The 26,803-nt window shown below is 58.0% G+C and overlaps 1 protein-coding gene across 4 annotated transcripts; it reads right to left on the reverse strand.

The window, feature by feature from the left end:
• Positions 1 to 2,784: 2,784 nt before the first annotated feature.
• On the reverse strand, positions 2,785 to 25,563 carry SORBS3 (sorbin and SH3 domain containing 3). 4 transcript variants are annotated; one of them, XM_059696000.1, is made up of 20 exons: positions 25,428 to 25,563; positions 22,958 to 23,108; positions 22,571 to 22,688; positions 21,145 to 21,338; positions 20,208 to 20,271; positions 17,787 to 17,825; positions 17,248 to 17,341; positions 15,521 to 15,611; positions 15,215 to 15,301; positions 15,065 to 15,118; positions 14,310 to 14,396; positions 13,644 to 13,690; positions 13,070 to 13,209; positions 12,838 to 12,890; positions 12,702 to 12,748; positions 12,418 to 12,532; positions 9,336 to 9,461; positions 7,333 to 7,644; positions 6,084 to 6,187; positions 2,785 to 3,574 (listed from the first exon to the last, which is right to left on the reverse strand). In XM_059696000.1, exons 2-20 carry the CDS (start codon positions 23,051 to 23,053, stop codon positions 3,340 to 3,342), a joined length of 2,103 nt encoding a protein of 700 aa, XP_059551983.1. In that variant the 5' UTR covers positions 23,054 to 23,108; positions 25,428 to 25,563; the 3' UTR covers positions 2,785 to 3,339. The 4 variants fall into 4 exon arrangements, with proteins under 4 accessions (XP_059551983.1, XP_059551981.1, XP_059551982.1 ...); XM_059695999.1 differs by lacking the exon at positions 25,428 to 25,563 and adding an exon at positions 5,217 to 5,323 and having other exon boundaries at positions 3,369 to 3,574; XM_059695998.1 differs by lacking the exon at positions 25,428 to 25,563 and having other exon boundaries at positions 22,571 to 22,643.
• Positions 25,564 to 26,803: the final 1,240 nt, after the last annotated feature.

Raw genomic sequence — 26,803 nt, forward strand, 5'->3', positions numbered from 1 at the left:
GCCGGGCAACCTGCTCCGCGCTGGGAGGCTGCCCGGGTCCAGAGATGAAGAGACTCCGATGGAGGGCACCCGCACCCTCCTGGGCTATGCATGTCCCTCTGTCTTCTGCGCGGATGCCTTTTCCATTCCTGCCCTCACTCTCTTGCTGTCCTGCCTGGAGCTGGCCAGCCCCAACAACCCCCATTGGCCCTCGCCCCCCACGCACCAGCCCTCTGCCAACCCCCTGGAACCCAGGCTCCAGGGAGCAGGAGAGGACAGCCAAGGAGAGCCCCCAGGCACCAGCTCAGAACCACCTGGCAAATGGTACCCCAGAAGTCATACCTGGCAACCCTCCTCCTGGGCACCTCAGGGCCCACCAGAGCTGACTCCATCTCCCCTTGGTCTCCACTTTGCACTTTCTCTGACAGGCTGGTCTGTTTTCAGGGCGGGGGAGCACACCTGTGGGCACAGCTGTAACTTGTCTGCCTCATGTAGTCATTCCCTCCCAGTTCCCTTTGCAAGGAGTGCCCTCAACCCCCTCTCACCAACCTATGCCCTGGGTCTCTGGCTCCCTGCACACACGGCCCAGCTGCCTCCAGCCTGCTACCACCCCTGTCCTTAGCCTCCCACAGCCTCTGTCCCCAGTGTGGGTAAGCCACTCTCCCACTAACTGGTCCCATGCCTAGTGGTGTGCGTGCTTGACCTGATGCACCTGTCCAATCCCCCCACCTCCGCCGGAAGCCCTGAGGAGCAGAAAGCTAGAGGCAGTGCCAACACAGCCTTGGGGCCACACAGACCTCACCTCAGATGCCAGGTCTGCCTCTACTAGCTGTGTGACCTTGGGCAATTTCCTCAGCTCCTCCAGGCCTCAGTTTCCCCATCTGTAAAACGGGACAGTGCATAGTTGTACAGATTGTCCTCCCATATAAAGCGCCTACAGTCTCCTCAGAGGACAGGCTGTGCTTTTGTTTGGTTCACTGTTCCATTCCCAGAGCCTAGCACAGCAGTCATCCTTCCCAGTAGGGCACTGAGTAAATACTTGAATGAATATTGTTTTGATGATTGAATGGATTCATCTGTTTTACACCTTTGGGTGCTCCTGACTTTGCCTTGGACAGTCTCTAGACACATGGACTCTCTGCTCTGAGGGTTCTGCATTCACAAAACTCTCAAGACAAAGACAAAGTCGCAGGGCATGACCCCTGGCACAGAAGGGACTACTGCTCTGCTCTAAGCAACTCTACGCCCCTGGGCACCTCACCTCTCTAATGGCAGCAGCGGCCCCGGGGCCCCAGGTCCTTTTTGGCTCTGGTCCCCCTCCCCCCTTAGGCCTCTGACCCTCTTACCCTCCCCCATCGGGCCAGATCAAGGCACCCGAGTGGTCATCATCCATCAGGGATCTCCTGGCAGGCAGCCCAGGGGCCTAGGGTTGGTTTGCTGCCAAGGTTTCAGGTCCCCACCAAGGAGAGGGAGTGGGTTTGGTTTCTGCCCCAGGCAAAGGCAGGCTCAACCCGATACCTTACTTGAGGGCATCAGGAAATGCAAAGGAGCTGGGACAGGGATCTGGAACAAGCTAGTGGGATCCCGGAGAATGCTCACGTTATGGGACAGGGTGGCCCTGTCCACTGAGAACAGACCATGGTGAGGACTGGGCCGGCCAGAGTGGCTGCAGGAGGGGCTGCAGGAGGACACGCAGGTCTTGTTCTCCCAGCGGCTGTTTAACCACCACCGGGCCCAGCCCCACCCAGGCTCAAGGAACCCGTCAGGGCCAGGCCACAGCCCTGTCATTCACAGGCCTCACCCACCTGCCTTGACTCAACGGGCCCCACCACTGCTTCCCACCCACTAGGGTGGGGGCACTTTAAGTGGCAGGCCTGGACGACAGGATTGCAGAAAGAAGGTAAGAGGCCCAGCCCGGGACCGCCCTGCACAAGTCCTTGACCTCCTATGTGACCTTCCTTCTTCCTAGGCCTCTGGACAAGGAATGCCCGGTTGACTCGGTGCAGACAGATGGCAACAGTCCTGAACCTGACTTCAGCATTTTATAATGATGTGACCCAGACAACTGAATTTCTCTCCTCCTGGGGAGTCAAGCCCGCTGGGACGCTCACAGCGGATAGTGGGTACGTAGCACCTTACGCCCTGCTCAGCTCCCAGCACGGCCAGGAACGGTGCTTTCCTTCCCTGGCAGGGCAGCCGAGCCCAGACCGTGCCACCCGTCACCCCACGGGAACCACCACGCCCTAGGACTCTGAAACCTTGGGCGAGAAGTCGCTTTGGCTAGCTGTGGCCACCCCCTCCCAGCTTCCCACCATCGACGGCTCAAAACCCCAAGCCGAGCCTAAAGAGGAAAGTACACAGACATGCAGGGCTTTGGTGTGGAGTGGCGCGCACAGAAGGAAAACATTAGGAGCAGAGAGCAGTTAGACGCGTCATCCAGTCCAGCAACCCCACGCTGGCTCCGGAATCAAAACAGCCTGCACACAAGGCCACATTCAGCTCCGATCTCTGGTTTCTCCCCACAATCAGGCCTCACCCTGGTCCCCGTGAAGTTGGTGTTCTCCCTCCCTCTCTGCCCTGCTTGTCAGACAGCTGCCTAGTCCTGGGGGCTGCTCAGTGCTGCCTGAGACCTGAGGCCCTAGATCTTAGAGATAATCATGCTGCTTTTCCAGCCTCCCCTACTCCCCCGCCCCCCCCCCACACACACACTCACATCCCACCTGATTCAGCACAGCCCCTGAAGAACAAATTCCCACAATCCAGCCCTCTCTCACCATCACCACCCAAAAGGAGTGCAAGGCAAGGTCCCCGTAGCCACATTTATTTTACATTCTCTTCCAGAGGGGACCTGAGGGCTGGGGGGAGCTGGGGAGGCAGGAGGGCACGACCTCTGAGGCCCGACCTTCTGGGCACTACAGTAGCAGGTCACCCAGGCCCAGGGCTTGGCAGCTTTTGGGAAAAGGGGGCCTTCAGGTAAGACCTTTTGCCAGGCCCCAAGTGCTCAAGAGGGGCTGTGCCCACCCCCACCCCACTCCCAGGCCCAGCTGGAAGCAGGAAGGCAAAGGGGCAGCAGACCAGCTGGAGTGACAGGGAGGAATCCCCTGCGGGCGGGGCGGCCTTTGGTCTCTATGAGGTTAGGAAGCTGCTCCTTGTTAGAGGAACCCCATGGGGGTGAAGCTGGGAGCCAGTCCCTGTTAGAGGAAACGCCACGGCAGGGTGGGGGCGGGGGACTCGGGGGTCTGGTCTCAATAAGGCCGGGAAACAGTCTCCACTTCAAAGCAGACCTCTGTATTTGGGGAACTGGGTAGGGGAGGAAATAAAAGGACTGCGAGAGGAATGCTTGTGAGCTGTGGGTGGGAGTCAGTCCGGGGGGCTCCGAGGGGGCTCCAAGGGAAAGGCTGTTGGGGTGTCTGCAGATGCCAGCAGCCAGGTCCTGGGGAGGAAGATGTGGGAAGGGGGTCCTCTCTCCCTCTGAGAAGAGCTACTGCTCTCCACTCCATCCTGGCCGGGCTCTGAGTTGCCATGGAGACCTCTCACACCGGAGCTACATAATTTCCAGGGAATGTCCCAAATTTCTGGGTCCTCCGGGAGACACCTGAGAGAGGAAAAGACAAAGATCATTCCCACACTTGTTTTTAACATAGGAAAGATGAGGGCCCTGCCCCCTGCTGGCAGTGGCCAGAACTGCAGGTGGAGTCCATGTCCCAGGGAGGGAGGAATTGTCTTCCCCATTCCTGCCTGCTAGTGGCAAAAGCTTAGGTAAGCAAAGCTACACTTGCTAAGTTCCATAATGACCCACCAGTCTGAGCACTCAGCAACTGTGGATAACTGCACACAGCACAGAGTAGCTCCACCCTTCCTCGGGAAAGCAAGGAAGCAGGAGGGCGAATCGCGGAACCTAAATCCGTGGGCATCTCATTGGTCTAGTAGTATGACACCCCCGTTTTAGACAGGGGGAAAAAGAGGCCTAAGAGGCCAAGTGAATTCCCCCAAAGCACTCAGCTGTTTAGGGGTAGAAGTGGGCCTAAAATCCAGGCCTCTTGTCTGCCACCCCCCAAAAAAACACACCTGTGTCCTGGGGTGGTGAAGGGGGAATGCTAGGAATACGAAATTTAAGTCCTGGGCCTTCCCTTCCTGGCCCGCTGGCATCCTGATTTCCTTCTGAGTAGCCCATGCCCACCTTGTATGCAGGCCTTGCTGATACTGTTCCCCTACCTGGAGGGCCTCTCCTTCCTGCTCTGCCACCCTTCAAGGCCCAGCTCCCACACTTCCTCCAGGAAGCCTTCCCTGACTGGCACTGCCCACCACGATAAGTCACATGTGGCCACTGAACATTTAACCGGTGTCAGTGTGACTGAGAAATTGAACTTTCTAAACTTTTCCTCTAAAAGCACATGAGGCTTACACCACAAAGGTGGTGCTTTTCTTCTTGTCTATATAAATGTGCAAAACGCCGATAGTTACAAAGACACTGAAAAGCAGACGTGTACAGAGTAAAATGAGAATGAGCCCCAAACACACCCCTCTGAGATAAGGACATTAACAGGTTAGGACTTCAGAATCACTGGTATGGCTGAAGCCTGGTCACCAGAGAGGTGCTGGGGTTCCGGTGAGAAAGAATGGGCTGCCAGGTCAAGGGACTGCCCCTGAGGCCCCTGCCCAGGCAACCCCCCAACACTGCAGGCCTCGCAGCCGGCTGCACGGCACCCTGGCTGCTCACTGGTCTCAGGACGGCCCAGCCTCTGAAGCGGAGGCCTGGACAGGGCCTGCCCCGCTGGGGAGCAGGCCACGTGAAACCTGCCGGTTGGTCACCCTGAACCAGGCCAAGGCCAGCTGGAGGCTTCCTGCTTTAGTGCTTTGCCGGAGCTGCCCCTGGACCCGCTCTGAGGGCCGGGATCTCTCTCTCCTTTTGGTGGAAAGGGGCTGGGGAGCGAGCTGCTATCCGGGGTGGGAGTGGGGGATACACAGGTGTGAGACTTGGTCCAAGTCTGAACTGACTTAATCAGTGACCTGGGCCTCATCCCTCTTTGAGGGATGAAGGCAACAACAGAAGTGCTGTCTCTGGGGAATCAGCCAGGCCAGAAGGTGTATGTGCTGGGTCAGGCCATGACTCTGTGCTGAACCGATATCCCCCGCCCCCCAGAGACCCTGAGATACCTGCTTCCAGCCTGCCCCCAGCCCATCCCTCCAGGACCCTGAGGTACACGCCCTTCTAGCCTGCCCCCAGCCACACATACCCACAAACCAGCCATCGTCACACTGCTGCATGACATCCACCCGGTCCCCCTCCCGCAGTTCCAGCTCGTCCTCGTTCTGGGGCCTGTACTGGTATACTGCCCGGTACCTGCAGGAGACAGCGTCATGGCAACCACCAGAGCCCTCACCCTTCCGGAGACCAGACCCAGAGTCTAAACCCAAGTGTTGCCACGTCCTATGATGTCCTATGACTCTTCCAGGGTTTCTCCGTGCTCCCGACAGCCTTGGCCCAGCTCCGGGAATGGCAGCTCTGCCTGGCTCTGGCGCATTCTTCCCCAGGCCTGCTCCCTGCCCTCCAAGCCCTAACCACCCAAACCCTGCCTCCTCGGAGCTCCCAGTGCCTTCAAGTCTGTTCTCCCAGTTCCCACACCTCCACGCACTGATCTCAGGGCTGGGAACTGAGGAGACTGAGGCTGGGGGCTGAGGGAGGCGGCCACAGGGCTGACAGGGACAGGCCAGGAGCACTGCAGACAAGTAGCCCCACCTCGCCACCAAGTCACCCGGAAGCACAGCAAGAGCTAGTGCTACCTTATCAGGAGTCTCCCAATTCCAGCCTGCCCCGGGCCCACCCCTCCAGGGCCCTGACACACCTGCTTCCAGCCTGCCCCAAGCCCATCCCTCCAGGGCCCTGACACACCTGCTTCAGCTGGTTAGAGAGTTGTCCCAATATGCCAGGGTTGTGGCTTTGATCACAGATCAGGGCACATACAAGAATCAATCAATGAATGCACAAATAAGTGGAACAACAAGTTGATGTATCAGGGTCCTGGAGGCTAAGGGGGTCGGTGTGCTTAGCGCTGCCTGATGCAGCCCCCACCCCTGACCAAGCTCCCGCAGTCGGTACTCACGGGGTCCAGTTAATCTGAGTGGTGTTGTGGGAGGAGGTCCCCAGGTCCACAGCACGGCTGGAACCTCCAGGATGGGACAGAGAAGACCCAGGGGTGCTGAGACTCTGGGGGTCCGCAGGAGGAAAGGTGGGCAAAGGCAGCATGAGGGGGAAGAAGTGAAATGGCCTCCCTTCCCCAGGCAGCACTGCCCCCTCTGCTCATCTGATCCTGTCCCCACGGCACAGGGGGTCTGTGACATTTCACGTCCCAGGTGGGGCAGGTGGCTGGTTTCTGAGCCCTGTGGACAGTGGGAGAGGAGCCCGCCCAGCTGTGCCTGCTCATACTGGTTTGCTGAGTGAAGAGATGACTGCGGGAGCAAACGGGCTTGTTTGTGAGCCCTCAGGATGGGGACCAGTGACTCTCCTTAAGAATAAACTTGTAGTTCAAACCCACCCAGCTACCCTCTGTAGTGGGAATTATCATCCTCATCCGCAGGTGAGGAACATTCTACCAGTGAGAAGACCCACATCCAGAGACAGTAAGCGATATGCCCAAGTGTAGGGCGCAGCTATAGGGTTATAGGCACAGCCCTCTAAGCATAATTAGGCTTGACCTTATGACACTCCCTAGATCTTATCTGGGTAACTAATGGGCTGAGGGAGATGTAGCAAGTGCTGCCACAAGTGAAACTCACAAGAACATTGTAACTATGGTGACCACTACCTTGTTTACCTCTGACTATAAAATAAAGGCTCAGCCTGCCTCTGGATCTCTCTCTGTGGCCTCAGCCAGGCACAGGAAGATCCAGTCCTAGACCCAGCTTATTCTCTTTGTCTGTCTTTTCTTCATCCTTCACCACCCTCCCTCAGGCTTGCGAACCCTTGGGGAGCTGGTTTGGCACACTCAAGGTCACAGCAGGGCCCAGGGGCCCACCCCCCAGGCTCCTGGCTCTACCCTGTGCCCGAGGCTGAGAGGGACAAGTCACAGAAGTGGAGTCTGAAGGGTCAGGAGGCTTGGGCTGGCTTTGGGGCCCCACCAACAGCCGGCTGCCTCTCCTGTTCTCCCTGCAGCTAGAGGGCCAGAACCAACTGGAGGGCTCATAGGTCCACAAGGCCAGGGTGGGGCTGCCATGCCAGGTTCTGTCCAGTCAGTCACCCACCAGTCTGTCGTGGGGCGGTCTGGGAAGGGTTCTGAAGTGACCCGTCACAGGAATGGGGGGTACAGGGTAGCGAGCGGGGATCAGCTCTCCACCTGAAACAGGTCATCTTACCTGGGTTTGGGATTTGGGCTCCTGGGCCGGGAAGGAGAAGCCGGTGCGGCGGGGGGAGGTCCGGCCCCCCCAATCGGTGGGATCAGCTGGGCTGCGTGGTGTTACTGGGGAGCTGGGGTGACGGGCAGCCAGCCGGGCGGCGCTCATGCTGGGAGACGCAGGGAGCTGGGGGCCCTCGTCGCAGAGGCGGAGCCGGGGCTCTCGGCACACCTGCACGTAGCTGACCGGGAAGATGCCCTGGCGCCCGGTGCCCGAGATGCGGCCCTCATACCAGTTCTCGTTCACCTTTCGGATCAGGCAGATGCGCTCCCCCTGGGGGAGAAAGGAGTCAGGATCTGGAGGGCTTCCTGGGCACCTCGCACCCAAGGCTGCCTACACGGACATCCAGGGGGATGGGGCCCCGAGGGGCTGGGAAGTGGAGAGTCAGGAGCCAAACCCAGGCTGCCTGGCCACGGAGCAGACGTCACAGGGGAGCCTGGTGGCTAATAACGCGGGTCCAAACCGGGCTCTTGCCAGTTTCAAGCTGCATGGCCCTGGGCAGCTGACTTTGCCTCTCTGAGCCTTGGTTTCCTCACTCGTGAAGCGAGGATAGCAACACCGTGGCTGTGAGGAGCAAAGGGCATGGTTGGCAGCTTGGCAAGAAGCACTGGCCAGGCACTAACCCCCACTGGTCCTGTCCCTGCCTCCACACGGAGTGATCCTGGCACCACTGCCAACAAACAAACTTCCTGATGACAGCTACTGCCTCCTCAGGCCCTCACGACTGAGGTCAAGTGGGCTGCCCAGGGGAAGAGGTCTACAGCCCTCTCCGGCCCCCACCTCTCCACCCAGCCACCTCCTCCCCGTTCTGTCCCTGGGGTCAGCTCTTCTGGGGGACATTCACTAGGGGCATTCATGGCTTCTGCCCCAAAAATCAGCCAAAGGGAGACCAAACCCTGCTTTCTAGGACAACATTTTTAAAGCTTTCTTGAACACAATCTATAATAAAAATTGTATTGTAGTAACAATCCCACACACACTCACACACACACACAGGCATAAATGCCTAAAAAATTTTCTATTTTAATTTTAGAGAGAGGAAGGGAGAGAGAAACATCGATGTGAGATTGATCCGCTGCCTCCTGCACATGCCCCGATTGGACTGCGGATCGAACCAATAACTTAGCTATGTGCCCTGACCGGGAATCGAACTGCCACCTGTTGGTGTATGGTGCGATGTTTCAACCAACTGAGCCACACTGGCCAGGGCATAAATGCCTACAAATGTGATAGGATACCCTTACTAGATGCAAGGCATTCTTTTTTTTCAGTTGATTTTTTTTAGAGAGAGAGAGAAAGAGAAACATCGACTTGTTGTTCCACTTGTTTATGCATTCATTGGTTGATTCTTTTATGTGCCCTGATCTGGGCTCAAACCCACAACCCTGGCATATTGGGACAACTCTCAAACCAAATGAGCTTCCTAGCCAGGCTACATGCAAGGCCGCCTAATATTTCCATTTTACTCTTTTAAAAATGCCCTGGCTGGGTTTCTCAGTGGTTAGAGTGTCGGCCTGCAGACTGAAGGGTCGTGGGTTCGATTAAGGTCAACGCAAGTACCTTGGTTGCAGGCTCGATCCTTGGCCCCAGTCCGGGTGTGTGCAGGAGGCAACCAATCAATGAGTCTCTCTCACATCAATGTTTCTCTCTCCCCCTCCCTTCCACTTGCTCTATAAAATCAATGGAAAAAAAAATATCCTCAGGTGAGGATTACAAAATGAAAACAGTAAAAATGCTGATTGTGATCCTCAAAACCTCCCAACCTGGAATGAAAAAAAGCACTACTCTAGAAGTTTTGGACTTTTAAAATATGGGCTACATGAAGGGAAATTAATCCAAAGAGACTGAGAAAAAAATTGAAAATACTAGATGAAGGTGGATACACCTCTTTTTAACAATGTACGTATTTCCTCCGTCTTCACCAGCCCCGGCCAACCCCCACTTCCTGCCTGGCCCTGCCGCACCTTTCGGAAGGACAGCTCCACCTCCAGATCCCCCTTGAAATTGTACTGGGCCACGGCTTCTCCATACTCCAGCACCTGGTAGGTCGGGGGCTTGTGCGGCTTGGGGATTTCATCTGCAGGCAGCACCTGCAGTAAGAAAGAAAGCGAGAAAGGCTCAGCCTAGACTTTAATCGGTCACAGACCTGGGACTCCTGGGAGGGTGAGGCAACTAAGAGAAGGTGGTATGGTAAGATCTGTCCCCAGGCTAGAGAGGGACAGACACCAGTCACAAGCCTAGGGTGGTAAGCACAGCCACGGGGGTGCTGAGGCCCAGAAGCCCTCTGGAGGGAGATTCTGCCCTGGAGGTGTGTGGCGTGGGCGTTACTGGAGTGGGCAGTGGCCAGTTCAGTGAGCTGACTTGGGGGGCAGAAGAAACAAGTTTCAAGTGCTGGAAGCCAATTCCAGCATGTCAGCAGGGCTGAATCCCTGGAGATGGCTGAGGGAGGGCATGTCCCCAAACCTGAAAAGGATGAATAAATGACTGCTTGCTGCCAGACAGCTAAAGGCATTTCAGTCTACATGTTATTGCCTCCTGCTGGCCAAACACCTGAACAGCAGAAGGCAGTTTCTCCAAAACCTGATCATCTGACAATGGACTGTGGATAGGAAACCTGGCCCTTTGATGTACATCTACCTCGCCTTAGGACAATTTGGGTTAATGAAAAGCAAGGGGTCCTGAGACAAGGAGAACTTAGTTCCTTTAGCCAAGTCTTCTCTGACTCCCCATAATGCCTTTCAAAATTATGTTTCGTCTCTGGACTCTTATTTAATTTACGCACAGCGCCTTCTCCAGGTGCCTGAACCCTTCTTGATGCCGGATCATGACCACCGGCGTTATTAAGGAGCAGGCACACCTGCTGGCGTGTTCTGACATGTGACCATTGCCCAGGGCCCAGTGTCCCTCTTCCTCCTGCCCTTCTACCCCACCAGTTGCCCAGAATCTCCGTGCTCTCTGCTTCACCCTACTCATAAAAATCAAGAAGCTAATCAACTATTTCTTTTTTTAATACATGTATTTTACATGTTTTTATTGATTTTATATTTTAAGTTTTTATTACTGATTGATTTTTAGAGAGAGAGAAACATCAACTTGTTGTTCTACTTATTTGTGCATCCACTGGTTGTTTCTTGTCTGTGCCCTGACGGGAGATAAAACCTGAAACCTTGGAGTATCAGGACGATGTTCTAATCAACTGAGCCACCCACCAGGACTGCTCTCATTGAGTTTAGAGAGAGAGAAGGAGGAGGGAGGGCGGGGAGAAGGGAGGGAGAGGAAGAGGGACAGAGAGAGAGAGGAACATTGATTAGTTGTCTCCCGCACACACCGGACCAGGATTGAACCTAAAACCTGGGTATGTTCCCTGACCAGGAATCCAACCAGTGGCCTTTCAGTACATGGGACGATGCTCAAATAACTGAGCGCCACTGGCCAGGATGCTAATAAACGATTTCATACTAAGATCTACATGACTGATGACATGGAATACTGTATATACTTTGCGAAATTGCAGGACCAGAGAGTCCTGAGGGTGGGAGAGGCCTACTGATGTCTGCCAAATCAAAAGCCTGAATTAAAACAACCACCCAACCCATAGTTCAGAGGAAGTCACGAAGGAAATGGGAAAACGGTTTGAGTTGAATGAAAAAAAATCAAAATCTGTGGGATGCAATTAAAACAGTGCAAAGAGGAAAATTTATAGCGTTAAATGCACATAGTAGGGGGACTGTTTCAAATCCATCATCTAAACTACCGCCCTAAAAACCAGGGGAAAAAGCGCAAACTGGACCTAATGCAAGCAGAAGCAAATACTAAAGCGGCAGAAATCAACGATATGGAAAACAAAAATAGAGAAAAATCAATAAAATCTAAAGTTGGTTCTTTGAAAAGATCACTAAAATGAACAAATCTCTAGCCAGAATTAGAGGACACACAAACTATTAATATCAGGAAAGAAAGAAAGGACATCACTACAGATCTTACTGACATTAAAGTGATAATAAGGATACATTTATGACCAACTTTAAATTAATAAATTAGATAGCTTAAAAGACACAAATACCAAAGATAACTGACAGTCCTTTATCAAGTCCAGAACCTATATCTTCATTCAGATTCTGGATCTTTTACTTAACAACTTGTCTCTGAACCTTCGCAAGCCCATCTGTAAAATGGGCCTGATCTATCACTTTCCCAGGTTAATGAGAGGAACCAGGAAGGTAATTCAGGCGACTCTGGAACAACAAAGGTTCAAACTGTGTGGGTCCATTTATATGCAGATTTTTTGAATTAAATATGTTAGAAGATTTTTGGAGATTTCCAACAATTTTTAAAAACTCACAAATGAGCCAGGTAGCCTAGAAATATGCGCCCCCCAAAATTATAAAAAGGTTATGTCATAAATGAATAAGACATATTTTCTCTTCCTTATGATTTAGCTTACACTATTGTAGGAATACAGTATATAATACATATAACATACAAAATAGGTATTAATCAGTAAGGCTTATGTTATCAGTAAGACTTCTTGTCAACAGCAGGCTATTAGTAGTTAAGTTTGGGGGGAGTCAAAAGTTACACGTGGATCTTTGTGTGGGGGTCAGCGCCCCTAACCCCTGCACTATTCAAGGGTCAACTGTACACATGAAAATGAATGAATGCATACGCGGTTTGTAAACATCACGCACTTTGTACTCTTGCCAGGTGTAATTAGGATTCATCCCAAAGACGGCTTGAGAGAGATGGGTTCTGCATGGTGAAAGTCTGGGACACTGACAGGGCTGGCAGGCCTGGCTCTCCCCAGCTGACTGGGTTCCAGCTTTAGCTCTCATTTAACAAACATTTCCCGAGTACAGGCAACGTGCTGGGCCAGGCTGTGGGGGCCAAGGCTACGAATGAGGCTGAGACACGGCCCCTGCCCTGGAGCTCACAGTTCACATCTCAGGGAAGCTGTGAGCTGTGGCTGCCAGCTCAGGAGAGAAGCCATGGATGAATAAGGGCTCTGCCCGCCCCACCCCCGCCCCCCTACTGCTGGCTCCAGCTCACCTCCACGTAGTTAGCAGGGAAGATGCCCAGCCTGCCATGGTGCTCCCCCTCCAGCCAGTTCTTGTCCACCTCCTTGTGGATGTAGACAATATCACCCTTCTTCAGGGTCAGCTCCCTGCGGGCCAGAGCAAGGACATGGGCAAGCTGAGGCCCTCCCCATGACCCTGTCCAGCACACCCAGAGTCCCCTCCACCTCCTGGGATGCCCGCCTCAGCCCCGCCTCCCCTCTCCCCCAGGGCAGAGCCAGCCCCAAGGGGCAGGGGAGGGGAGAGAAGGGCACTTACTTGGGGGACTGTGCCTGGAAGTCAAACTTGAGCCTGGCAGCCTTCCTCTATGCAGGGGGAGAAGACACAGGGGGTGACCCCAGGACCCAGTCCAGGCCCTCCTTGCGCCCTGACCCTAATGCTCCCACCCCCTTACCTTCTTTTCTTCCTTCCTGGCAGGGCTGACCCCTCGTTCAGAGGCACTAGGGTCTGCGGAGAACATGAGCTCAGCGTGGGAAGGCCAGGCCTGGGGGGTGGGGCTGGGATGGGGTCCCCCCACGGGCACCAGTGGAAGCAGGGGCTAGAGGATCTTCCTGCCCCACCCCAGAGGCACCGGGTCTGGTGAGTGGTGGGCCTTGGGCGGGAAAAAGGGCAGATCTGGTCCTTACCTCGGGCTGAGGCAGGGTAGACAAAATCCCTACGACCTAGGAAGGGGCTTCCTCCATCCGCCATTCTGTGGGGGCTCAGGGGCCAGGAGGAGCCCCGGTAAAGTGCATTCGGGTTGCTGAGGCTACAGGCAGAGGCCGGGCTGCGGGGACACAGTGAGTGAGTGAGCGAGCGAGCGAGCCACCTGTCTGCCTCACGCCCTACCAGGCTCACCCCGCCCGCCCAAGGCCCCCCCCCCCCCCATTCCAGCCGCCTCGCCACAGGACGTCCGACTTCCCAAGCAGTGGGCCAGGCGAGGGTGCGGCCGCGCGGGGAGGCGGGTGCGCGGGGAAGTGCGGGCGCGGCCGCCCCTCCTGGGCTGAGGGCAGTGACCATCCAGGGCCAGGACGGCCGCCAGGGCGAGCGGTACCCGGTCCCAGCCAGCCACCTGCCGCCCTCCCGGCCCCCTGCGGCACGCAGCGCCCCGTCCCCGCCGGCCGCTGGCCGCCCTCCACGTCTCCCCGACTCCACACCCCTCCCCGCGCCACGTCCCCTCCGGCCCCGTCGCCGCCGCCCTCCGCGCCCCCGGCCACTCACCGCGCGGAGCACCGTGGCTCCGGGGGCTGTCGGGGCACCTGGGAACCCTGCCGGGGAGAGGGCGTCAGGCCGGGACCGTCCGCTGCAGCGCAGCCAGGCCACCGCCTCCGGAAAAGTTGGCGGCCGGGAAGGAGCGGGGTGGGCGGGGCGGGGAACTGGGAGGAGACCAGGAGCCGGGGAGGAAGCGCGGGGAGCGGGGTGCGGAAGAGGGGGGGAGGCCGGGGAAAGCGGGCGGTAGCGAGGGGATCCCAGCGAGCTGCGGTCTGGTCCGGGGAGGTCCCGGGATTGGGGGAGGAGGTCCGGGGGAGAGAGGTCAGGGAGAGGGCTGGGGGGTGGAGAGGTCCGGGGGAGGACTGGGGCGGGGAGGTCCGGGGGAGAGAGGTCAGGGAGAGGGCTGGGGGGTGGAGAGGTCCGGGGGAGGACTGGGGCGGGCGGGGGGGGGGGGAGGTCTGGGGCTGAGCGCGGAGCCGACCTGGAAGGGCTCGGAGGAGGCACTCGGAAAAGTCCCGCCCAGCCCTGGAGAGGGGAGGGCGCAGACAGGGTGCTGTCTGCCCGAGGTCGCGCTGAGTGCAGCCGGAGGGACACCTCTGGTAGCCCCGCTCCCCCAAGCCCAGCTGCTGCGGACTCGGGCGCAGAGTCTCCGGGAGGGGACTGGGAGGTTGGTACCTTGGGAGATGTCTGCCGGGTCTCAATGGCCCGCAGGTCCTTGTCCAGCTCCGCGCTCAGCTTGGCGAGCTCTCTCTCCAGCAGGACCTGCGGCGGGTGATGGGGGAGGCTCGGCAGTGGGAACACGGGGCAGAGGGAGCGGGGAGAAGCAGTGCGCGGTTGGGGGGCCCAGAGCGCAGGGCGCCGGGCCAGGACGGGCGCAGCCATCCGGAACTCCCAAGATAGTCCCTGAGGACTTCCTGATTGTGCCCCAGTGCCAATTATTGTGGTTACTTATCTAATCAGGAGCCTGCAGGGATCCCCATTTTCTCTCCCATCAAGTCTTCGTGGCCTTCCACGGCCTGGCTTCACTGTACCCACCCGCTTCCCCGCCACTGCCCATCCTGCCCGCCAGACTTTGCTTCCGCGCCTCCCCATCCTGAGCGCCCTCTAGCCCAACCTCCCCAACTCTTTAGAGCTCAGCGACACCTCTAAGAATACTTCCTGAAAATTCCAGGCCACACTGACCACTCTTTTCTCTGCTCCCGCTTTGGTCAACACACACTTATTCCATGCATGTTTGAGTGCCTGCTGAAAGCCAGGCACTGTGGTGGGTGCTGGGGATACAAAGATGAACTGTGCGGGGCTGGAGAGGGTGGGAGCTGTGGGATCTGAGTCCTTTGCCCATGGTCACCGGGGCCAGCATCACCCAGAGATTCTCCTTTGTCCCCCAACATTGCTGTCTCCCCTTCCCCCACCTTCCCTGCAGCACTCACCTCAATGGGTTGGGAGGGCTTCTCAGCAGGGTCATCCACCAGAGGTTTCTTGGGCTGAAGATGGGAGGGTGAGTCAGAGGGGGCCAACTTGATTGCCAAAATGCACTGGCTGAGGGTCATCCACTCCCAGAGGACCAAGCCCACACTCACCTTCTGCCCAGTCTCTAGTTCTTGCATAAACTGGTTCCAAGATTCTTCTGCCCAGACATTATCTGCTTTCTCTCTGCGTCGGGGCACCTGCATGGAGGTGAGTAGGCATTGGCTTGAGTAGAGGGACACTAGGACCCTGGGCAGGCTTTCAGGCCACTGCCCCACCCCTATGACCACCAGTCCCCTACTTGGATTCGCCACTGCTGCACCGGCCCCAACAGAAAGGCATTACCTGTGCTATTTTCACGGAGGGACCAGGCCAAGAAGGCGCTGGGGACCCTGTGGGGAGGGAGCTGAGAGAGCTACCTGATTTGGGGTCCTGGGCAGGGAGGAGAATGCTCCAGGGTTACAGTTGAAGGTGCTTCTAGGAAACTCTTCAGAGGGGTCCCAGCTTCTTCTAGAGAAAGGGGAGGGCGTTTCTTAGGGAAACTGAGACACAAGTGAGAACACAGCCCTGGTGGAGGGAGTGCACCCCATCCTCTCCTGCCCCAGGCTGGGGAGCAGTGTTAACTTGTGGAAGGTTATGAGCTCTGAGTTCAAATCTCAGCTCCACCACTTGGCTGTGCTACCTTCTGGCACGTGACTGAACTGTCAGAGCCTCGGATTCAATGCCTGTGACGTCAGAACGATTCCCACCCACGCAAGGGTGTGGTGAAGCTTAGGCCTGACTCAGGCATCTGCTCCATGAGGGGCCAGTCCCTTTCCTGCTGGCCTTGGTGCATAGCCTGCAATTGCATCCAGTCTGCCCCGTGACTGTGGCTATGTATGTTAGTGCTTATTCGGTGAAGCTGGTCTTCTTGGCTGCACCTGTGCCCAAGGGTGTGGGACTATATACTAGGCCGAGGAAAAGCCGGGGCAGGAACAGAGCCTGCAGCCTGACCCTGGAGCCCTGGGCATGTGATTTCTGAGGGTGCTGAATTCATGACTTCATCTGCGAGGCCACTCCAGCAACATTCCAGGCGCTGCCATCGCACTTGTCCTAGTCCCCTCCAGGGCTCCCTTCTTGGCTGGCTTAAAGGTCCCAGCCTCTGTTGAATTTGGATGTCTTCACTAAGTGGAATGACTGTACCAAGCTTATCAAATGATGGAATGTCTGACCTCAGGGTCAGGATTTGTTGACTGTAATCATGACTCTGCTCTCTATTCTCAAAATAATATTGGTGATAATGAGAATGGAATATGTCGTTCCTTATTTAAGGAAGCTCTTGTCATGATTAAGTCTATATTAATAATGTTTGTGGAGACTTGCTATGAGCCTTAATCCTCATGACCACTCAGTGACCCCACTTAACAGATGGGGTCACTGGGGCTTAGGTTGGTTAAGTTGCTCAAGGCACACCAGCTTGAATCCAGAACCCTGAGCCCAATTCTTGAGCTCATAGCCTCTGTCCTATTGATGATGCCCAGAGCCACAGGCCCCGTTATGGCTACGCTAACGAGGTGAATCCTGCCCAGAAAAGAATAAGAAGCTCATGGATTTCACTGAGGGCAAAGCTCCTCATTCCCAAGGTGGGGTTGAACCCCTCCAGGTCCGGGCAGCCGGGCCTGGGCCTGTGTGGTTTGCACAGAGAAAAGCAGCTGCACCCTACCCCTCCCTGGAGGGGCTCCCCTCTCCGCGGCACCCGCACGGGGGGGGGGGGGGGAGGAAACTTGGACCCTCCACCCCTTGTTTTCTCTCAGGCATCAGAGCGATGGCCACAGATCCACGCCTACTCGTGGTTACACCTGGCTCTCCACCCCATAGAACCTGTGGATCTTTGGGGTGATAATCCTGTTACCAACCACAAAAGCATCACAGGGGTCCTGACCAGGAATGGGTGCAAAGTCCACCCCTGCCTGCCACCCCCCTTGGGCCCTGGCGGGGAAGGGAGTGTCTGGAGTAGTGGGGATCCAGGCTCAACTGTCAGGGGAGCCAGATCCCCTGCTTGCCTACTTTGAAGCTGTGCCAGCTGTTGCCACCAGGGGCTGCCAGTCCCCACAGGGAAGCCAGGGCCCCTCTGCAGCCCTCAGGCCCCTTCCCCATGGCGGCTTACCCGCTCAGAGAGGAGGCCTGGCTTGGCCGGGATGCAGGTCTTTGCTGGGGCCCTGGACACCTTGAGTCTGCAGAGGTGGCACAGGAGGAAGCCACTGCAGGTGGGAGAAGACAGGTAGGGTCGGGGAGGTGAGAGCAGGGGTTCAGGTCACCTGGCTGACCACTGGAGGTTCTGACACCCATGCCCACCCTCAGTCCTGGGTAGCTCCTGGGAAAAGGGTGGTGTTCCGGACCCCTTAATGTGGGTTTGCACGAAGAGCTTTGCTCTCTTTAAGAAATCTTCAAACAGCTCTGGGGTGGGTAGGGTCCCCATTTTAGGGATCAGGAAAGAGAGGCCCAGAGACATCACCACCAGGGCTGGGCAGTCACTGGACAGGGAAGCTGAGGTTCTCGAATGCCACCTGCCAGGGGTTGGGAGCTTACCGGAAATGGGCATACAAGCTTCTCAGGTTGAACTAAGCCAACTGGGAAGCCCCAGAGCCAGGTGTGGCTGCAGGGAGGGTCAAATTCAAGGCCAAGCTGAGCGGGCCACCCCCTCACCTTTGGGTGCTTCCTCGAAGGTCCAGTCCAGATTCAGGTCTGCGGAAGCAGAAAGGACCGGGTCAGGGGTGGGACAGCAAGTGAGATCGGAGTGCCCTGTGAGGCTGCCTCAGCTGCTCCTAGCCTCCCTCCTGCCTAGAGCGGGGCCAAGGGACTGAGTCAGGGCCTGAGAATGTCCCGAGGGAGGGAAGGAATTAGGAGGGCAGTTCTGGGGAGGGCTTGAAATGCCTCTGGCAGACTTAGGGCCTGAGTCAGCCAACCAGGGCAGTGGACTTGCCCAGATTCCTGCTCCTCCCTCCCTAGTTCCCATACATATCCTCTCCCTGACCTTCACAGACCTGCCCTCACCACTTCAGGTAGGGAAAGGCCACTTCCTCTTCTCCCTCTTGCCCCTTCTGCACCCTCTCCTAAATTCGTGCTCTTCCCCCCTTTGCCCAGACCTACTTCTCACGGTGCTCATGACTTTCTGGGGCCTCCCAGGAAAAGCAACTGATCAGCCAACCCACTCGGTCTCCTAGGCAGGCAGACGTGCCCCAACAGCTCTCCAACGCCAACCAAAATACCCCCTCCGATCCCAGGCCTTCTTCTGGCTCTGGAGCTTTCTGTTGTCCTTTGCAGCAGCGGCTGCCCCTCACTCACTGCCCCCAATTCCCTTCTTGTGGAGCAGGCTCAGCCCCACCACTCTTGCCCCGACTGCTCTTCTCAAGGACCCAGTGACTGTCACACGACCAATCAAATGGCCAACGGCATGGGCCCATCAGCAGCAATGTCACAGTGGGTCCCTTCCTCCAGCTGCAATGCTTCTTCCACTTGGCTTCAGGGAGACCACTCTGGTTCTCCCCCTGCCGCCGGTGGCTGCCTCTTCAGTCTGTGTGGCTGAGTCCTGCTCACCTCGGGAACCACTCAGTCCCAAGACTCAGTCCTTGGGCTGCTGTCTCTCCCTCTCCCCAGGTCATCTTATTTAATCTTCTGGCGTAAAAAATAACATCTATTCCAGGGATTTACAACCTTGGCTGCACATTAGAATACTTGGGCGGATTTGCATCAAAATCTCTCTGAATGAGTCCCAGGTATTACCTCCTTCGTGGCCCTGAACTACAGACTTGTGTCGTAACTGTCGCCTCAGCATCTCCACTCGGATGCACCACATCTGAACCGGCGCCTCTTACACCTGCGCCTCCTGCAGTCCCCCCTGCATTTGTAAGTGGCAGCTCCATCCTTCGACCTGGTCAGGTTAGTCAGCCGGGACTCCTCTCTTTCAAATCCATCAGCAAATTCCCAGGACTCTGTCTCCGAATCCCCCAGGCCTGCTGCTGCGGCCTGATCTGAGGCACTGTGGCTCCTACCTGGTCCCCTGCTGCCACCTGCCCTCTCTCTCCCACCTGGCAGCCTGCGTGAGCCTTTCCAGATATCACTTGTCAGAGCATGTCACTCTTCTGCTCAGAACCGCTCAGCTCTTGCAGAATAAAAGCCAAACTCCTTATAATAGCCCCAAAGGCCCTCCGGGACCCAATCCCATCTCCCGCCATAGTCCCCTCACTCCATCCTGGCCTCTCCTTGATATTCCAGAACATACCAGACATGCTTCTGCCCCTGGGTCTCTGGGGTCCCTGGATGCAGCACCCCTCCCCCGCCCAGCAGGGCTAACTCCTTCACTCCCTGGGCTCTCTGCTCCGATGCCACTTAGCAGGGAGGGGCCTTCCCCGCACTGGGTAAGCCCCAGCCCTTTGCTCCCTAGTGCTGACCACCAGCTGCTGCAGCCGTGGGCAAACTACGGCCCGGCCCGCGGGCTGGATCCGGCCCGTTTGAAATGAATAAAACTAAAAAAAAAAAAAAAAAAAAAAAAAGACCGTACCCTTTTATGTAATGATGTTTACTTTGAATTTATATTAGTTCACACAAACACTCCATCCATGCTTTTGTTCCGGCCCTCCGGTCCAGTTTAAGAACCCACTGTGGCCCTCGAGTCACAAAGTTTGCCCGCCCCTGAGCTGCTGTATTGAGTACTTAATATCTGCTTATTCTGTCTCTCTCTTTCTTAAGTTTCACTGGGGCAGGGACATTCTTGTTTGTCCTGTTTTATCTTCAGCGCCTGGAATAGTGCCTGGCACACAGTAAGTGCTCAATACACGGTCACAGGAGTAACTGAAGGAATGAGTGACCTCATGGATGCCCAATACCCTCAAAGGATACTGGGGACAGTGCCTGGTCATTGTTCCCGCCCTCTGCCCCCAAGAACAGGGAGGAGATTGGAGGATACTTCCTGTGCCTGTTTTAGGAACCACTCAGCACAGAGCCTGGGTGGGTGCAGAAGAGCTCCCTGAGCAGGCAAGTACCCTTCTCTGCCCCTCCCTTCCGAAGCCCCCGGAGCTGAGCTCACTGGGGTAGGGGTAGGGAGGGGGCCCTGGAAGGGTGTCTCACCTGGCATTTTCCGGTGAATCTGATGGAACATTCTCCGGTACCAGTCCTTAGGGCTGTCCACACTCTGGGATCAGAAAAGGCAACGTCAGGCCACCCTCCTAATACCCAATACCCACAGAAGTTTTCCCTTACTGGGCCCTTTTCCTGTGAGCCCTGGTGGTGGTGGGAGGGGGGGGGGCGTGTGATGTCTTTACTGGCAATGACCTCGTGTAGGGTGTTATATAGGAATAAGATATGGAAAGGATCTCCATCAGTGGTGACCCTGACACTGAGAGATTTGGGTGGTTCACATTTTTTCACTTTGCTTTTCTATATTTCTGATGTTTCTACAAAGAACACGTGCTTCTATGTCATGAAAAATTAATGCAGTAATGTAGGTAGAAATGTTATTTCATATCCCCTGCCTCACCTGAAACTCAAGACAGCCCTGGAAGGCAGAAAGGTATGTTACTGACCTCAGGTTCCGATGGGGAGATGGTGAACTGAACTAAAGGCAGGTAGCTGGCTGAGACAGGCATGCGGGGGGTGGGGGGCGGGGGAGGGAAGGCTGGTGAGGAGAGGAGGGCAGAGCTGCTGGGAGTCTGGAGCCCGGCTCCATCCATGCTCACCACTCAGGACTCTGTGCTCACTCATTCAGCCAGCCATCCACTCAGCAGCCATGGCATGAGCGTTGTGCCAGGCTCTGGGACTAGAATCTAAGAGGGGCCCCTGCCAGCAGTGGCCCTCCACTGTTTGAGAGCCAGGGGGCCATTCTCTTACCCCACAAACCATTGTGCAACTCAGACACATGACTGCCTGTGATTTTGCGGGGCTCACGACCCCTGAAACCCATCCTGATTGAACCCCTGCTTTAGTCTGAGATGTTTGAGTACAGCCTTGGTTGCCCCAACTTTAATTCACCGAAGTGCTCAGCGTGGGTCCCCAGCTCTAGACTCACAGATCGGGGGGCAATGGGCATGCCGCTCTCATCCACGGGCCCGATTCCCTCGTACTTGACCCAGCGCTTATCCTGGCGTTTGCTGTCCTTGGTCCACGTGGCTGACCAGTTCTGGGGATGCTGGGAGGCGGGGGTCTTCTGGGTCCCCGCGGGCCGGCTCCCAGGGCCTGGCCAGGTCTGATACCAAGCCGGGTCTGCAGGGTGTGATGAGAGCATTAGCAACGGGCAGGGGCCCGCCTGACCTTGTCCGTCCCTCGGTTCTTCAGAATGCTGATGCCCTTGGGTTTAAACATTTCAACATCGCCTTGCCTGTTGGAGCTGGTGAGGCAGACGCTATCATCTCAGCAGGACCACGGGCCTCTGTTTATGTTTTAGTTAAAGTGAATAAAATGGATTTTGTCCTCAGACATCTGTGCCCACCCCGCTCTGCTCTCCTGGGGCCGACCTAAGAGCTTCCAGAATGAGGGCTGAGAATCACTACTTGCAGAGAATGCCGGGCGTCCCAGCTGGGAGGCAGCCGGGTGGGGCAGAAAAGGTGCTGGGCTTGGAGGGGACAGATCTGACTTCTGACTCCAGATCTGCCCCCTGCTGGCTGTGTGATCTTGGGCACAACAATCAGCCTCCCAGTGCCTCCGTTTTCACTTCATGGGTCGTCGTGGAAGGACTCAGGGGATCTAGAGGGTGTGACCGTGCCCAGCACAGGGCCTGGCACGCAGTAGAGAGGCTCTCGATAAGGGACAGAACTATTCACCAGACGTGGCTGCTGTGTCCTCAACTTCCCCGACCCTTCAGCCCCCAGGGCAGCAGCCTTAGAGGCTCAGCCTCTGAGACTCAGCTCCTCCCTGGGAAGATGTCCATTCTTTGCCAGGGATTGAATAGATGAGGCTGGTGAGGCATCCTTTCAGGGCTCAGCACGGTCAAGTGCTCAGCAATTATTTGTTAAAGGAATCAAACTCCTTGACAGAGTGCCTGCCCCACGGGAATGCGCAACAAAGGATGCCAGCTCCTCAGAAGGGCCCCGGGTGGGCCCACACCGAGGGTGTCCCAGGATCCCTCGGACCCTGTGGCCCAGGCTGCGGTGACTCACAGGAGCCCAGGAGCTGACAGGCTCTCGGAGCTGCCTGCCCACCTGTGTTCAGCCCCTGCACCCTTCTACAGCCCACATGTGCTCCCATTCCTCACCCCTCCATCCCCAGTGTGAGCCACTCCCTGTCCTGCTGGAGGTCCCCCCGCCCCAGGGCAGTGTCCCCTGCACACTTCCTTCCCCTGGCACTGCGGGGAGGAAGGGGAAAGATGTGTCAGCCTCTCTCCCACAGCTTTCACTCTCAAGGGCCGGCATGCTCACCCAGGGACGGGCAGTGAGATGAGCTCCGAGGGCCCCGCCCCCCACTGGGCTCCTGGACCCGGTTTTCCTGAGCAGACCCACCTGGGTGCCGGGAAGCCTCGCTCCTGGTTGGGAAGTACCCATTGCACACAGTCCTGGGCGCAGGATCATGGAACTGGAAATTAAGGGTGTTGGAGCCACCATTCCGGATCACAGGTACCTGTGGGGAGGGGCCAGGAGCGGCAGCTCAGGCCCAGAAGGTCCCATGGAAGGGTGGCAGGGATGGCTGCCAGGGCCCAGCCATACCCCATGGTGAGGGCTCCAGGGCCAGCTTGATCCTTTTGCGGGAAATCAGGGAGGCTCCCTAGTGCTATCTTCTGACCCCCTTCCCAGCTCCCAGTCCTTTAATCCTCCTGCTCCCCACCTGTCCTGCCAGGTCCCCACCAACTATGGGCCCACAGTAACCCTCTCCCTTGCTGTCTCACTCACCCGAGTCCCCCTGGAGAATGACCCTACACGGAGGTGGCCAGGGATGAAGTCGTCCAGGCTGAGCCCCGCTGGGCGGCTGCAGGGTGGGGCCTGCATACTTGGGTCGAGGTCAGAGGGCTGTGGGTGTGCCAGCAGCTCCTCTGCACGTCCTCTGTGGGGAAGGAGGGAGGAAGGGGAAGCCTTGCTGGACCAGCTGCCGTGCCCTCTGGGCTTGACCTCCGGGTGGGTAAGAGGGGACGGCTGTGGGAGGGCGTCAGGGCCAGCTGGGTGGGAGCTCCAGGACCCAGGAAACAGGCCACTCCGGGCACCCGCCTGCAGGCTGCCAGTGCCAGCTCCCAGAGGCACAATGGGCTGCTTGTTAGGCTGGGCAGGAGCTCTGGGTGGGAGTGGGGGAGGGGAGGCTGGCCAGGAGCAGGCCTGCGGGACAAAGCTTCTGGCCGGCCTGCGGGCCAGCCCCTCTGGGGCTCTCACTACACAAGCGGCGCATTCCCCCAGAGGGAGGCAGAGGGAACGGGGGCAGCCGGCGGGGGGCCTAGGCACGCAGGACTTTCAGTTCCCCCTGCCTCCCCTAGGCCCAGTGTGCGCATCTGCTCACCAGCAGGCACAGGGCTCCCTCAGGCTGGGAGAGGCCTTGCGCCACAGCAAGGCCAGCCGCCTACTGCCCAGCAGGGCCACGGGGGAGCGCGTGGGGGTATTTCCAGGCAGCAGGAACCACTCCCCAGCTCAGAGGAGTATCCGCTCCCTTGTTTGGCCTCTTTGGCTTGAACTGCCGCCTCAGAGGGCTCAAGGTGCCAGTGAGGGTGGGGGCAGAGAACCAGCACACACACACACACACACACACACACACACACACACACACACCACTGTCTCCTACACCTCAGGCTGTTTTTCAACAGAGGGTCTTCCTGGGAGCAACATGCTTGACTGGCCAGCCGGGTTCTTTGAGCCCCCCTCCCTCCCCCGCCACAAATGTTAGCTCAGAGGAAGGGGCTCCAGGCATCCAGGAGATGGAGGTGGTAGGGCTGACCAACAGGGCTTTCCGACCGACCGACCGGAGAGCGGTGGTGCAGAGCAGGTTGGACTGGGCCAGAAGCTGAACCAACCATCAGCACCTTCTAGGGCTGGACCGACTCTGGTGTCTGTTCCTTTAGGCCTGTGTGTGCCTGAGGGGCCTGGGGGCTCCCGGGAGGGCTGTGAGGGCCTTGCAGGGTGCTGTGTGCATGTGGTGGGAGGTAAGTACAGTGCTGGGCATGTGACTTGGGGGGTACCACCCTGTGTGGGGTTGTGAGGACAGAGGGTGTCAGCTGTAGGTGGGAGTGTGCAGTTCTGAGGTGTGGGTCGTATGAGCAGCACAAGGATTACGGAGAACAGAGGGGATGCAGGTACAGAGGGGTTGTGCTTGCTCCTGTACCCAGTCCCTGCTCCGGCCATTGGGGGCTGGAGGGTACAACAAGGCTGGGGCAACTCCCTGTCTCTGGTCTGAGTGGGGACTTCTTCTGACCCTTGAAAGACCTACTGGGGACATGGCTTTCCTGTGCCCACCCTGCCTGTGGGGAGAAGTGGAGAGCGGAGGCCAGAGGAGGGGCAGCTCACCAGCTGCACCCAATTAGGGCTCCTACCAAAAACAAACATGCAGACACACCCCAGTCCCTGCAGCTCTCCCTCCCCTCATGGGGGAAATCGAGGCAGAGAGAGTGGGAGATCGGATCCAGGGCAGACTGGTTCCTAGCAGCAACCCCTCCCAGACCAGCTGACTGCTTGTGGCCAAGTTGCGAGATCAGCATCAGCAGTCCCTACTGTCAGCTGACCCTGCCTCCTTCCCAGCCTCCATCTGACCCACCCTGCTGTGCTCCCTGAGGAGGGAGGTCCCCCACAGCATTTTCTGGGCTTGCTGATCCTTGGGAGAGGGAGTGGGGGGTAGTCTGCCTCTCCCTGTGGCGCAGCTCCAGGGACATGCAGGGGAGGGTGTGGAAGGGCGGGCTGAGTTTGTGCTTGGCAGCCTGGTCAAGGGACATTAAGGGGGGCTTCTCATAGGGAGAGGGAGGCATGGGGGGAACTGGTTTTACATCCAGCAGAGGGCAGAGGGTGCCAGGAAACCTCGAGCTCTCCCCACCCCACCCCACCCCCACCCCCCAGAATTCAGACAGCCCTTCCCCTCTGCATGGGGGGCTCTTCCAAAGGGCTAGGGGAGCAGAAGGGGCTCTGCTGTGGCCGGGGACTGTTCCCACCGGAGACCTTGCCCTGGCCTGGGGCTCTGCCCTAGGCGCTTCGCGGGTGTTCTCTAGCTACGAGTCCACGTGGACAGGACAGGTTTTCTCAAATCTCCTTTTTGTGGATTGAGGGGAATACTTCTCACCTCTTTCCGTCCCAGAGTTTGGGGCAAGGCCCCAGGGGAAGGGCTCTGAGCCGTCTCTTAGGCTGGGCGCAGGTGCCACCGACTACCCCTGGCCCCCTCCCCTCCCACACCTACCTTCCCCAGCGAGCAGGTGGCAGGTGGCGGGGCTGAGGACGCCGGGGAGGACCGGGGCATCGCAGCTGGACTCCAGCCTGGTGCGGCCGCGGCGGGCCCTCGGGGAGGGAGGGCGGGGAGCGGTCCCGGCTGTGCTGTCCACCCTCGTGACCGCGTCAGGACGGGCTCGCGAGGCTGGGCGCCCGAAGAGGAAGAGGGATGGACGGGGCCGCGCGCGTGCCGGGAGGAAGGACGGAGAGGCGCGGGCGGGCGGCGTTCTGCCCTCCTCCAATTTGGACCGTGAGCCGGACGGGAACGGGGGGTGGCGGCAGGGGGACCTGCGGGGCCGGGGCCGGGGCGGGGGGCCGGGCGTGCAAGTGGCCTCCGTCGGGTCGCGCCGCGGAGACGCTCTGGCCCTGGCGGAGGGGGGCGGGCTGGCCGCGTGGAGGCGCCGGGAGGGGCCGCCAGCGTCCCCGGGGAGCCCGCTCTGGCTTCCCAGCTGCCTCCCGGCCCCCACCGCAAGTTGGCGTCGGGGCGGGCGCAGGGGGGTGGGGGCGAGCGCCACTCAGAGTTTCCAGCGACATTTCCAGCGGGCGGGACGCAGCCGCTGCACGCGGAGCCGGGACGGAGGAAGGACGCGAGTGATTAAAGAGGCGGGTGCGGCCAGGCCAGCGCTGATACGGCGCCGGCACCCGGAGACGGGACCGCGCTGCCGCCGGGCGGGGGCCGAGATCGGGCGCCCGCGGGCCCCGGGGCCTCGCGGACCAAGGGAGAGGTTGGGGTGGTGATGGCACGGGTCTGAACGTGTGCACACACATACACACATACACACATACGCGCGTGCGCTGCCCAACGGGCGATGCGCACACGTGCCAGCCCCGCGGAGGGTAGCCCGGGAGGAAATCCGCCCGCGGGCGCGCCCCCCGCCCCCCAGAGCCACGCCCCTGGAGAGGATGAGGGCGGCTCCCTGTGGCGGGGACAGGGTGACCAGGTCTCGGTGTTCCCACACACCGCATTTGTTTTGATCTCGCTGCCTTTCCGCTGTTCCCGCGGCTCTGACACCGGTCCCAGGAGCCCGCACCCATTGGCTCCCGCCGACGTCCCTGACCATCCCTTCTCCCCTCTCCCCGGGCCTCCGTGTGCGCACGGGGCCTGGGATAGGAAGTGAGGTACTCCCTGAATGTTCACAGCTAACAGGGAAGTCCCTGGCTTGGCTCGGGGACCCCAAGCCCCAAACCAAATAGCAAAGAGGTATCGGGCTCTGTCAGATCTATTTTGAGAGTGATCAAGTATAAATTAGGAAAATATGAGAACATTCGTTGCATTCCTACTAGGGGTAAGATTGGTGTCCTGCGGCCACCATGCACTAGAGCAGCGATTTTCAACCGGTGCGCCGC

This window comes from Myotis daubentonii, chromosome 5 (genome assembly GCF_963259705.1).
Source record: "Myotis daubentonii chromosome 5, mMyoDau2.1, whole genome shotgun sequence".
In the NCBI taxonomy this organism is placed as follows: domain Eukaryota; kingdom Metazoa; phylum Chordata; class Mammalia; order Chiroptera; family Vespertilionidae; genus Myotis; species Myotis daubentonii.

What these genes read in the sequence shown, in the direction of transcription:
- SORBS3 (XM_059696000.1), bottom strand. Translation starts at nt 23,053, where the DNA reads ATGCAGGCCCCACCCTGCAGCCGCCCAGCGGGGCTCAGCCTGGACGAC. An exon ending in CTTCGAGGAAGCACCCAAAG is followed by an intron (nt 17,342 to 17,786) that starts GTGAGGGGGTGG and finishes TCCCACCTGCAG; the next exon opens with TGGCTTCCTCCTGTGCCACC. An exon ending in TCCCTGCTAACTACGTGGAG is followed by an intron (nt 9,462 to 12,417) that starts GTGAGCTGGAGC and finishes TTCTTACTGCAG; the next exon opens with GTGCTGCCTGCAGATGAAAT.